This window comes from Bubalus bubalis, chromosome 12 (assembly GCF_019923935.1).
Source record: "Bubalus bubalis isolate 160015118507 breed Murrah chromosome 12, NDDB_SH_1, whole genome shotgun sequence".
NCBI classification, from domain to species: Eukaryota; Metazoa; Chordata; class Mammalia; order Artiodactyla; family Bovidae; genus Bubalus; species Bubalus bubalis.
In genome coordinates this window covers 6,120,608-6,134,185 of record NC_059168.1, presented here as the reverse complement: position 1 = coordinate 6,134,185, position 13,578 = coordinate 6,120,608, and the positions used below count along the sequence as shown (strand labels likewise).

Below are 13,578 nucleotides of genomic sequence, written 5' to 3'. Positions count from 1 at the left end.
CGAAGTTCCCCGTTTCTCGCGGCGGGGTGCGGGTTGGGGGGGGGTACTTCCCCAGGTTTCTGGGCACTGGAGCTCCTGTTGCATAAGCTCGGCCCCTGGCCACTGGGGCCCGGCGTGGCGCAAGCCGTGGAGTGATATACCCACACCCGCTCCTCGAGATCCGCTGGGCGGTAGGTAAAGCGAGATGCTCTAGGACACTCATGGATCCTGGGCCCCCGATTCTGGCGCCAAGGTCTGCGCAGGGAGCGGGGAGGGGCCAGGGCAGGCCACGCCCCCACAACAAGAACACGCCCTCCGCCGCCGCTCCGTCAGGTGCGCGTGCGCCCCCGCCCCGCCCGCCAGCCCCGCCCCCTGCCGCCGCTCCTCCAGGTGCGCGTGCGCCGCGGCGCCGCTTGCAGACCGGACTGGCTCTTCCCCGGCTGGGCAGCGGGGCTCCGCTTCTCCGCTCTCTTCGGCGGCCTCGTCGGCGCGCGCCCTCCGGCCCCTGCCGGGAGTCGCCCGGCTCCCGGCCGGTCCCTTTGTGGTCAGCCCGGCGGCGCGTCCATGGCGTGGCGGCGGCGGCCCGAGGCCCGCGGCGCTCTGGCGCTGCTGGCGCTGGCCCTGTGCGCTCCCGGGGCCCGGGGCCGGGCTCACGAGTGGTTCTCGGCTGTGGTGAGCACCGAGTACGTGGACCCGCAGACCAACCGGAGCGTGAGGAGCGTCTCGGAGAGCGGCCGCTTCGGCGACAGCTCGCCCAAGGAGGGCGCGCGGGGCCTGGTGGGCGTCCCGCGCGCAGAGGACCGCGACCCCGAGGGTTGCGAGGCCGGCACTCGCTTCCTCGTGCCCGGCGGCCGGGGCGCCGCGCCCTGGGTCGCGCTGGTGGCGCGCGGCGGCTGCACCTTCAAGGAGAAGGTGTTGGCGGCGGCACGGAGGAACGCCTCGGCGGTGGTCCTGTACAACGAGGAGCGCCACGGCAACCTCACCGCGCCCATGTCCCACGCGGGTAAGCCGCCGGCGCGCGGGGACGGGCGGGGCGGGGCGGCCGTCCGCTGGGGTCCCAGCAGGCCGCGAGGTCCACCGAGGGGCGGCGGTGATGGGCTCCGGATGTCGGGACCTGCGAGGGTAGCGCCAGCTTGGCTCGATGTGACCCCCGGTTCTCTAAGGAGGGAGGCGAGCCTCCGGACAGAATTACATCTTCTCCCCGTTAAGGTGAAAGGTGCCGTGTGCAGGAAGGAGGGCGGTGGGGAGAACGGAAAACTTTAAACCCTAAAGTCTCTCTAATCAGGAGTCCCTTGCCATTCAGTGTTTCCCAAAGCCAGATGCGGCTGGAGTGGAAGCTCTTTTCCAGGGCTTTGCAGGGTCTGGCAGTCCCTTCACCATGTAAGGCGGTGGCTCGGTGACACTGGTTTCTTCACTTTAATAATGTACGTCAGTATTCTAAACTTTAAAGTGAGACAGTCTGGATTTAACTGAGTCCTAAAACCCGGCCTTAAGTTGAGTATGTTTTCTCAATTGCTAAATAGAAGGTTGTAATACTGGCTCCATTGTCAGATTCCTTGAGTGGAGTTTAGATGAAAAATTTTAAAGTGATCATGCAGGAAAAGATTTTGTTCTTAGCTAGGCAACCCTTCCCACAGGCCGTTTTCCGAGGCAACAGGTTACATCTTCAAGCACTTATGAGAGTTTGAAAGGTTTATTTTGCAAGGGTTCTCATTCTCATAAAGGGCTTCCTGGGTGGCTCAGTGGTAAAGAATCCTCCTGCAATGCAGGAGACTCAGGTTCAGTCCCTAGGTCAGGAAGATCCCCTGGAGGAGGGCCCGGGCAAACCACTCCAGTATTCTTGCCTGCAGAATCCCATGGACAAGCCTGGTGGACTACAGCCCATAAGGTCACAAAGAGTTGGACACGACTGAAGCAACTTAGCACACAGGCATGCATCATTCTCAGAACTGAAATTCCAAGTACCATTCGACTGATATAGAGTCTGACAGCCTTCTAAGATCAGACTCATTCTGAACTAACTGGGATCAAAATCTTTAAGGTTTCTGCTGCTGCAAGTCAGACATCCTTTTTACCCCTGTGCTTTTTGACTTTTGTTCGGTTTTGGCTTCTTGAATGCAAGTTCAGAATACCTGTAAAATGAGAACAGAAGGGTGACTTTGGACTTGGCCTGTTTTAGCAGAGTGATGGAACGGAAGTCAGTTCAGAGGTGGGGAAGTGAGACTGTTAGAATGATGCTTTCAAGACGCTTGATGGCGAGGGCTGGGGAGGTGCTGAGAAATGGGTAGAAGCTGGGGAAAGGTGGGATGAACGGCATAGTGAGTGAGGCATCTTGAAGTTGGATGGCGGAGAAGAGGTAACTGAAAGAGTCAGGGAAGGATGGCGGCTATGTCCAGGATTCTCGGAGCGGTTGACCTCTGATAGAAGAGAGGGGAATTCCTCAATTGCAACAGAGAGGAAGTGGGTTTGGGGAGGAAATGGGAGCAGATGTCCATGCGGTGGCATTGGGCAAGGCAGCACCTTTGGTGCAGTTATTCCAGTTGTTGTTGTACCCAGGTCCCTGTTTCTGCAAAACTCTCATGAGAAGTGCTGTCGGAGTTCACACAGCATTCCAGACGCATCCTGTGGACAGGGTTCTGTCGGAGAAGCGAGGGCAGTGTGCCAGGATTGTCCAATGCTGGGTCCTTGCCTTCACTTCTGAGTCTGCAGCTTCCTGTGGGCATTCTCTTTTCCATGGCAGTTCTTTTCCATCCACAATTTTCTAAATGTGCTTATTACATTTTTTGGTAATGACACTAACATCCTTCCAGGCTAATCGCACTTTTCTAACCATGGTTCAGCAATCTTGCTTGCTTATCTTATGGACATGTAATTTATCCAGGCTCAGAAAGCCCCTCACTGATGCTCATTTTAAATCTTCGTGCAAGCTTCTGTTACCAACCTCGGTGTCCATTTCAGTCTGTTTCAGTGTAAGATTAATTCTGTTTGAGGAAAGAGACAAAAGTAACAGTATTAGCAGTTTTTTGTAAAAAAAAAAAAGTGTGAAAGTTCCCAGTGCAGAGTCAGTTCTCTGCCTAGAGCCCTTTGAGGTAGGTGCTTTAACCCCATTTTACGGATGAGGAGACTGAAAGAATTGAAATGACTGGCCCCCGGGAACAAGGCAATCTATGGCCAGATCATTCTTTATTGCAGGGGCCTGTCTTGGCCTGTATCCACAGGATTCCAGTTGTGACAGCCAAAAATGTCTCCAGATATTGCCAAATGTCCAGGGGCAGAGAGGATGACAGTAACATCCCAGATTTGAACTGCTGACTTAAAGAGAGACGAATTTGGTAACAGTGAGACCAGTGGGTTACACAGAGGAAAAGCTGAAGTCCACTTAGTCTGTTGACTAGTCCAAGCAGAAATATAAGGGCCTGTGCTGTGTTGGTGACTAGAAATGGAAAAGAAGGTCCCTTCCATTCTGAAAACTCGGTCCCGCCAGGGACAAGGGTACAACTGTGTCATGTCTTTTTGAGAATGGATTGGAATTAAGAATGGAGTGAATGGAATTAAGTCAGAAGAGGAGCTGGCTTTGAAGACTTGAATTTTAAAGGTTACACAGAACCTTGACAGCAGCTCAGACTTTAGTTTTTCCTCTTTTGTCAGAATGTGGCTGGAGCCAGTAAAAACCACTGATCCGTGGTTCTCAGTGTTCCTGTGTGATACTGGGGGTCTGTGTACATAGGTCAAGTGGCTGCTGCTGAACTCCAATTGTGATGATCTCCTCCCAAGTCTCAGAGTTTCAGCAATTTTTTTTTCTGGCTGTGCCGGTTCTTCACTGCTGCGTGGGCTTTCCTCTAGTTGTGTCAAACGGGGACTACTTTCTAGTTGCAGGTTTCTCATTGTGGTGGCTTCTGTTGTTGCAGGGGCTTCCCAAGTGATGCTAGCGGTAAAGCACCTACCTGCCAAAGCAGGAGGTATAAGAGACTGCGGTTTGGTCCCTCAGTTGGGAAGATCCCCTGGAGGAGGAAATGGCAACCCACTGCAGTATTCTTGCCTGGAGAATCCCACAGACAGAGGAACCTGACGGGCTACAGTCCATGCGGTCACTAAGAGTTGGACACGACTGAAGTGACTTCCCATGCACACATACTCTTGCATGGGCTTTAGGGTGCAGACTTAAATAGTTGCTGCTCCTGGGCTCAGCCTCTAGAGCACAGGCTCAGTAGTTGTGCGGCAAGGGCTAAAATGAGTTGTTTCTTGGCACATGGGATCTTCGTAGATCAGGGATTGAACCCATGTCTCCTGCATTGTCAGGCCGATTCTTTACCACTGAGCTACCAGGGAAGCCCGTCAGCAGTTTTTCTTAAACCTTGTTGCTTGACTGCTAAAATCCAGTACAAGATGTTGTGGACTTAAGTCATTATTTTACTGTGGCTCCAAAATAAGTTGTGATTTTAAGATAATATTCTATCAGGACTGTAACAGCCCTAACTGTAAGGACTGTTACTGTAATGCCCAAGGTTGGGTCTCGTTCCTTTGACAGATGAATAGAGAGTGGCCAGTCTGGGCCACATATGGCACCTGCTTGTGGGTAGAAATGCCTGAGACACGTATCAGCCTTTGAGGAGTTCACGGCTTAGTGGAGTGATAAACAGACCCTTCCAGGCCATGTGGTTGGGCCCTCAACAGAGTTATATGCCCACGTGCTTAGAAAGCATAAAGGAGGGGCATCAATGTAGGTCTTGCAAGGGTGATTAGAGGCTATTTTGACCAAGAAGAGTAAAAATTGATGTAAGTCAAGCCGTTGAAACGAAAGCCTTTAGAGAGGATTGGCCTTGATGTGGTGACTGCTAGTTAATGACAGGCCAATCCTCCAGCTCACATCTCGAGTGGCTGTTTAGACTGGCACTTTGCTTGTGTCAGCAGTTTACTGAGGCCAGGTGTTGGCAGGGCTGAAAGGTGTGTTTGGGGAAGGGGCCACTGTAGGGGTGGCGGGAGATGACACATGATAAGAAGTCCCTTAGCTTAAGAGAGATGTACGCTCTTTGTTTGCAGAGCGTGGGAAATGGTGTTTTATGAGTGAGTGGTGCTCAGTGATCTTGAATGCTTTACTCTCACAAATGAGCTAAACATTTAGATTTGAGTTTAGCTTGTATTTTGGTGCCCTAGGAAGAGATGGTGCCCTACAACCTCATAGCAGGTGGGATTAACTCAGACTGTTCCCAGAGAGCAGGCAGACAGAGTTGTGAAGGACAGCTTAAGTTGAAGGTTTCTGGGTGAATGTGGTATGGGGGCTATGTGAGGAGCTGTAGGACCTTTTGGGCGACAAGAATGGCCAAGACTGAAGGCCTGAGATGAAGTAATGCATTTAGCAAAACTGCAGATTGTTGAGTGCTATACTCGACAAATACAGAATATTCTTGAGCAAGCCAGATTTCTCCAAAGCAAAATGTGAAATTCTGAGACGAGAGTTGCATGTGTTTTTGAGTCCTCATCACTCATCCCAGCCAACCATAAAGACATTTGTGTTTTGCATGATAGCTCACGTTCTGGAGACGTTTCCATTCCATTCATATTCCATGTACTATTTCCCCTGCAAAGGGAGTCTCATATTCTCCTCACCTTGGGTCAGTTCAAGGATAATACCAGAAGAGAAACCAGTTTTTCAGGTCGACTCATTCATACAGAAACCATTCTATTGGGTCATCGCGTATGATGCTGGAGCTACAAAAACTAATAACAGTAGTCCTTGTGTAGTGAGGAGGAGGGATTCACCAAGACATTATATGTGTGTGTGCATGCTAAGTTACCTCAGTCGTATCTGACTCTTTGTGACCCTGTGGACTGTAGCCCGACAGGCTCCTCTGTCCATGGAGTGCTCCAGGCAAGAAGACTGGAGTGGGTTGCTGTGGCCTCCTTCTGGGGATCTTCCCGACCCAGGGATTGAACACACATCTCTTATGTCTCCTGCATTGGCAGACAGGTTCTTTACCGCTAGCACCACCTGGGAAGCCCAAGACATTCTATAGCAGGTGAATAAAAAGAAGTGTACGTAAGAGGCATTGCTGTATCGTATACACAGAGGTGTGGGGATGCTGGACACCAAGGCTGAACCTGTGCTGAATCTTAATTTTTCCATGTTGGGTGCAGGACGGAGAGACTGTGGATGTTATTGGAAAAAAAGAAAACTTAAAAGGTCATGGGATTCTCATGCTGGATCTTTTAAGTTAATTTTTTTTTAATTTCTTACTTTTAATAGTTTTATAGTCATATTTACATACATTTACAAATTGTTAAGTTTACAGTTATGAAAGCATACCAGTTTTTATGTTTAGGCATATTAAAGTAGAATTATAATAGTAACCTCTCACCATTGGGTGTCTTTGATGTATTTTTCCTTCCAAAGGAAGCTATTTATTTTTATGTTTGTAAACTTTTTATTTTGTATCGGGGTATACAAATACCTTTAACAATGTTGTGATGGTTTCAGGTGAAAAGCAAAGGGATAAAATACATTTCTTGCTGCCTGCATCAGTTTTCTAGACCAGAAATCTAATCCGCCACTTTAAATATTTTAGTAGTTCCCGTCTCCTTCACTACTTTAAATAGTTTCCTAGGGAGGAGAAGTGCTACACTAGACTCATATGACCCTGCAGAATTTTGAAGCTGTAGACCAAGACAGTTTTTTGTTTTTTTTTAACATATTTTGTTTGTTTTTGACAAGGTGGTAAGAGGAACTATTATTTTTCAAGAAGGTTTATGGTCATGTACTCTATGCAAGACCTTGAGTTACATCTAAGTTAGAAATACAACAAACGACCTTCCAGGAGTTAGTGACTGGTGGTGGTTTGCGGGGAGGGGCGGGCATTGCACATAACGACCTTTTTTGGTGATTGGTAGCAACACGAGGCTTGGGAAGGAAAACATTCAAAGGGTTTTTTCTTGCCCTGTCCCAAGACTTTGAGCGTCTTTGCCTTCTGTGAGGAAATTCAGCTCTTTGGTTTGGAAATCAGCTGTGACTTGCTCTCTCAGGCCGCCAGGGCTCTAAGACTGGCCCAGGGACGCAGTGATAGGACAGGGCAGAGCCAGGCCGGGGCCTGTGCTAGGCGCCCCTGGGGGCCGTGCGCCCAGCGACCCTGAGCTCTGCTGCCCTGCCTCCATTCATCCCTCAGCACGTCCCAGAAAAGCCAGTCATGGGATGGAAGTCTTCATTCTGATTTCATGATTTAAAGTAGTTCCTGAAGGGACTTCCCTGATGGTCCAGTTGCTAAGACTCATCACTTCCAATGCAGGGGGCCCGGGTTCAATCCCTGGTCAGGAAACTAGATCCCACATGCTGCGGCGAAGACTCGGTGCAGCCAAATGAATAAATGTTAAGTAAATATTTTAAAAATAGAGTAGTTCACAGAGGCAGTCTTGCTGCTATAATAGTTCAGTGGCTAAATCATGTCCAACTCTTGGCCACCCCATGGACTGCAACATGCCAAGCTTCTCTGTCCTCCACTATCTCCCAGAGTTTTCACAAATTCATGTCCGTTGAGTCGGTGATGCCATCCAACCATCTCATTCTCTATCACCCTCTTGTGCTCCTGCCCTCAATCTTTCCCAGCATCAGGGTCTTTTTCCAATGAGTGGGCTCTTCGCATCAGGTGGCCAGAGTATTGGAGCGTTAGCTTCAGCATCAGTCCTTCCAGTGAATATTCAGCGTTGATTTCCTTTAGGTTTGACTGGTTTGATCTCCTTGCTGTCCAAGGGACTCTCTGTACTTAGAATGTAGCAAATTTTAGCCCTCAGCCCAGGCACAGTATTATTACTTTTTAATGATTTCTTGTAACTTAGTGAATTAAGAATTTTTTAGGGGAAAAACTTGAGATTGATACTGGAGATGCTTTCCATTCCAGGTATGTTTCTGATCACCAGAGCGTTTCTGCAGCCCCTCCCTTGAAGTTTCAGGTGCTCTCAGCTCATCCGCCATCTCTCACTCATTTAGGCGACAAATAGTTATTAAACACTTACTATGTGCCAAGCTGCGTGAGGCACTGGAGGCAGTGAGGTAAACTGGATACCTCTATGTATATTGAGTCACTAAGCAAACCAGACCAGTCACCAATGCAAATATGCTTTTATGACGGTGCACCGCCTAGAAAACCTCCCTTCTTTTTCTTGATAAACTCTTCTGTCCATCAAGATGCACTCCCTGCCCAGGGGAAGTTCCTTCCCATCCCAGAAAATATGATCACCTCGTTTCTGCAGCTTTTCCTTATTCCACATTATCATTCAATAATCAACAGTCCAAATAGAAAAATTGTCATTCCTATTGTACAGCTGAAGAAATAGTCTCAGAGGACCCAGGCGTGAATTGTCAGGGGCAGGTCAGGGGCAGGTCGGAGCCCAGTCTGGTGGTCCCGAAGCCTGTGTTCCCCTCCCCCTCCCTGACCCCCCGCACTCACAGGGGGAAGGCGGAGGCGCGAGGAGGAGCCGGGCCTTCAGGCCCTGGAACTGGCTCTTCCAGGTGCTGTGTCACATTGAGCAATTCTCTTGAAGATGTGTCAGCCCTGGTCTGGAAAATGATCACTCGCCTCTTTCTGCCTCGAGTGATGGCACAAACGTGAAAAGGCTTGAGAGCTGGTTTCTGCATTAACGACCAAAGATTGTTCTATGAGTATAGAAATTGTACCTGTAACCATAGCATAGAAACGTTTTGTTTTCTGTATAAACATGGAGACAGGTCCATGGGGTTCACTGTACTGTCCTTTCTACTTTAGTATGTGCCTGACATTTTCCATTAAAGGAAGCTTTTTTAATTTATGAAAAGGGTCTTCAGCTTACAAGGCACCCTGTAATCATACATGGTGTAGTTCTCCTAATTGCTTCTGTATTTGTCTTTCTCAGCTACTAGCTGTTTATTTCCCTGAAGGCAGGAAATACCTTGCTCCTTATTGAGCCTCCCCAGGGATGACATAGATCATTCTGTGAGCACTCAGGCAGCCATGGCACTTGCCAAGTGACACTTTTAGGGCTGGGTCACAGCATCGGCTTCTAGACAGGAGCCACCTTAGAAGGTTGCTCTTCTGAGGTTTCAGTAACTAAATCCCCACGGCCGAGGGCCACAGCGGATTTGCTACAAATTAAATTTCTCCCCATAATAAAATAGTGTTAGAATGTGGTTTCAGTGTAATGCTGGAGAACAGTCTTTAAATGTATTTTTTAGGTTAGTTTTTGAATGGATAATACGTACACAGGGTAGGGAATTTTTACTATGTCCAGCGCTCTCCCCCCACCACCTCCACCAAGGTAGGTGGTGCTCTGTGTTTGTGTGACCTTCAGGGCTGTTCTGTATTGATATGACCACATAGACCTCTTGTCCACACAATTTTTTTTTACATGATACTTTTTTTTCCTCCTCTGTCTTGACTGCCATCAATATTAATAGAGCTGCTGCCTCAGTCTGTACACATACTATAATTTATATAATGGTTTTCTTGTTGATGAACATTTAAATTGTAATAGCAAAAACTTAGAAAAGGGACTTCCCTGGTGGTCTAGTGGTTAAGAGTTCACCTTCCAATGCAGGGGGATAGGGAGTTCCAGAAAAACGTCTGTTTCTGCTTCATTGACTACACTAAAGCCTTTGACTGTGTAGATCACAACAAACTGGAAAATCTGAAAGATATGGGAGTACCAGACCACCATACCTGTCTCCTGAGAAACATGTATGCAGATCAAGAAGCAACAGTTAGAACCAGACACGGAAGAATGGACTGGAAAAAGAATACATCAAGGCTGTATTTTGTCACTCTGCTTACTTAACTTGTATGCAGAGTACATCATGCAAAATGTCAGGCCAGATGAATCACAAGCTGGATTTAGGATTGCCAGAAGAAATATCAATAACCTCAGGTATGCAGCTGATACTCTAATGGCAGAAAGAGAAGAGGAACCAAAGAGCCTCTTGATGAAGGTTAAAAAGGAGAGAGAAAAATTGGCTTAAAACTCAACATTCGAAAAACTAATATCATGGGATCTGGTCCCATCACTTTGTGGCAAATAGAAGGGGATAAAGTGGAAACAATGGCAGATTTTCTTTTCTTGGGCTCCAAAATCACCGCAGATGGTAACTACAGTGGTGAAATTAAAAGACATCTGCTCCTTGAAAGGAAAGCTATGACAAACCTAGACAGTGTATTAAAAAGCAGAGATATCACTTTGCCGGCAAAGATTTGTCTAGGCAAAGCTGTGGTTTTTTTCAGTGGTCATGTATGTTGTGAGAGTTGGACTGTCAAGAACACTGAGTGCCGAAGAATTGATGCTTTCAAATTGTGCTGGAAAAGACCCTTGAGAGTCCTTTGGACTGCAAAGAGGTCAAACCAATCAATCCTAAAAGAAGTCAACCCAGAATATTCATTGGAAGGACTGAAGCTGAAGCTGCAAAACTTTGGCCACCTGATGCGAAGAGCCAGCTCATTGGAAAAGACCCTGATGCTGGGAAAGATTGAAGGCAAGAAGAGAAGGGGGCAACAGAGGATAAGATGGTTAGATGGCATCACTGACTCAATGAACATGAGTTTGAGCAAATTCCGGGAGATGGTGATGGACAGGGAGGCCCTGCAGTCCATGGGGTTGCAGAGTCAGATATGACTTAACAACTGAACAACAAAAACATTGAATTGTACACTTGTTTAAAAGAGTGAATTTTATAGCATGTGAATTATATCTCACTAAAATTGCCTTTTCAAAAACAAAACCCATTTGTGTTTTCTGCAAGCTCACTTCATTTTCTTTGTCTTTCTGTTGCTCTTTTTCTTATAGGAAATTAGTTTTTATCTTTGTTATGTTAGATGTATTTTCCCCTTGCTGGCCATTTGTTCTTTTGATCTTGAGTCCTTGATTTTGCTTTCTTTTAGTCAGAACAGACAATTTTTGTTTTTATATAATTGGTTAGTTGCTCATATATGTTTTTTAAAAGAAGTTCTGAAGGGACTTTTCACACTTGGAAAGGTTTTTCTTCAATATTATTTATTTTTTAATGTCCATGTTTCTTCTGGCTTTTCTCGGTTTTTTTCTTTTTTATATATTTACATCTTGGATTTTTTTAGAATTCAATTTTGGCTTTAAGTTGTGAAGAAAGGATTAATCTTTCTTATCCTTAGATGGTACTCAGTTGGACCCGTACTATTTTTTTTTTTTTTAACCATAGTCCATTTTACCCCTTTGATTTGGAATCCACTTCTGTCATTTACTGAATTCTTTTATGTTTTGGGGTCTAATTTCTGGGCTGTCATATGCTACTACCACACTGTTTTAATTATTTTGACTATAAAGGCTAGTTCAAGTTTTCTTGTTTATAAAGTTTTCCTAATCTTGATTATTTTTCCCCTAAGTGAACATTAGAAGCAGAATTTTTAGGGTTTTTAAAATCCCATTGATAATTCTAAAGATTAACTTATAGATGAAAAATGAAAGTGTTAGTTGCTCAGTCATATCCAACTCTTTGTGACCCTCATCAACTGTAACCCGCCAGGCTCCCCTGTCCCTGGGATTTCCCAGGCAAGAATACTAGAGTGGGTTGTCATTCCTTCTCCAGGGGATATTCCCGACCTAGGGATCGAACCTGGGTCTCCCATGTTGCAGGTAGATTTTTTTACCATCTGAGCCGCCAGGGAAGCCCAACTTATAGATAGATTCATGTAAAATTGGACTTTATATCCCTTCTTTTTTATTTCTCTTACTTTTTTTTTCCTGTCTGCTCATGCATTCAGAACAACATGAAATAATATTGAACAGAGTAGGAATTCTCAGATTGCTTACCTGAGTTAATGGGCACATTCAGGCATTTGTATTAATATTTATAAGTGAAATCAGTATTTGTGTGTTTGGTTTTTTTTTTTACCATGTTTGGTTTAATTATGCTAGAAATAACTTTAAGACTTCTTTTTTTATAAAATCTGCTGTGGAACACATATATGTTGCTCTTTAAAGATTTGAGAGTAGAATTCTCTTGTGAAACTCAATGGAGAAAGTGGGGGGGCTCTTGCTTTCGAGGGGGTATTTCTTAGTGATTTATTCTGCTTCTTATATAATCAGTCTGTGTTCTCCTTGGTCACCCATGTTGGTAACTGGGGTTTATGTCCATTTTATCACAGTTTCCAGTCACATGCGCGTGGAACCATACTTTCTCCATATCTTATTTTGTGTTCTCTTGTTGATTGCTTTGTTCTTTACTAAGGAACAGGAAGCATAGTGGTCATTATGGTTAGCTACCCAAAAGGGAGAGAAATTGTGGAACTTGTGCAGAAGGACATTCCGGTCACCGTTACCATCGGGGTGGGCACCCGGCACGTCCAGGAGTTCATCAGCGCTCAGTCCGTGGTCTTTGTGGCCATTGCCTTCATCACCATGATGATTATCTCGTTGGCCTGGCTAATATTTTACTATATACAGCGCTTCCTATACACCGGCTCACAGTTCGGAAGTCAGGTAACTGTCTCTCTTTAACTTTGCTTTTTAAAACATCATTTGTAAATATTTCCTGTGTATTTTTTTTGAAACTATTAGACAATACCCTTAATTTCATTATTTATAATATTTAAGTCATTGATATATGGGAGTTTTTTTAAATACGTTTTAAATTAGAATATATTCAACTTTATGTGCTATAGGAAATCAGGTCACCTCTCACTCCTGCAAAGATCCTCTCTCCTTTCCAGACATAAAGGGATGACAAAAAGGCATGAAGTTGGGGGGGACATGGTTGTGTTTTGGAAGAGAACCGGGCCTGCCTGTCTCCACAGTGGAGCTGCATTCAAAGCCATTTATCTGCGGGGGTGCTGCCTCAGTAGCAGCAGAGCAGGGCCCTGTGGGTCCCACACTCACCTGTTGTCTTGAGAACCACCCTTCCTGGCTGTTCAGGCAGCAGATGGTCATTGCTGGGTCACCTTCTGCCTCTGACCAGGAGGCCTCTGTCTTTTTAGGGGCCTTCACAGATAAGTGTATGGAGCCCCGTCCTCAGCTGACTACTTTCTTACCAATAATCAAACATAAGATTGGTTTCTTCTTCAGGCATGAAATTGAAAATAAGTATTCTTGATCAAACAGCTCCTAGGTTACACATGACTGTTCTGTACCTTAGGACTTAAATGGTAGTTTTTTGTTGTTGTTTTTTAAGTTATTTCATTGTAGTCACCAAACTTTTGCTTTTTATGACTTTTTTCCCATAGCTTGCTTACACTATATGAATTTTTAAAATAGTGACTTAAACATTTCAATAATAATAATATTTTTCTTCCCTAAGAGCCATAGAAAAGAAACAAAGAAAGTTATTGGGCAGCTTCCTCTTCATACTGTAAAGCATGGAGAAAAGGTAATATTTTCATAATTGTTTTTTGCTTGTTTATAATATAAATCTGGGGACTTCCCTAAGACTTTGCCTTCCAATGCAGAGGGTGCGGGTTAGATCCCCTTGGTTGGGTAGCTAAGATCTCACATACTTCTCAGCCAGAAAAGCAAAACATAGAGCAAATTGTAACAAGTTCAATAAAGACTTTAAAAATGGTCTACTTTTTTTAAAAAACCTTAAAATATATATATATGTATATATATAAAATACCAATCCAT

At 45.6% G+C, this 13,578-nt stretch overlaps 1 protein-coding gene across 4 annotated transcripts in view; it reads left to right on the top strand.

The window, feature by feature from the left end:
* The first annotated feature begins 350 nt into the window (after window positions 1-350).
* The window catches only part of RNF149 (ring finger protein 149), a 31,079-nt gene continuing 17,851 nt past the window's right edge, over window positions 351-13,578 (top strand). For 2 of the 4 annotated variants that reach the window (XM_025260721.3, XM_044925677.2), the window contains exons 1-3: window positions 351-982; window positions 12,191-12,441; window positions 13,256-13,324. In XM_025260721.3, the coding sequence (XP_025116506.1) occupies window positions 544-982; window positions 12,191-12,441; window positions 13,256-13,324 (759 nt within the window). In that variant the 5' untranslated portion in view covers window positions 351-543. The remainder of the gene's footprint in view (window positions 983-12,190; window positions 12,442-13,255; window positions 13,325-13,578) is intronic. The other 2 variants (XM_025260720.3, XM_044925676.2) reach the window with 2 other exon arrangements.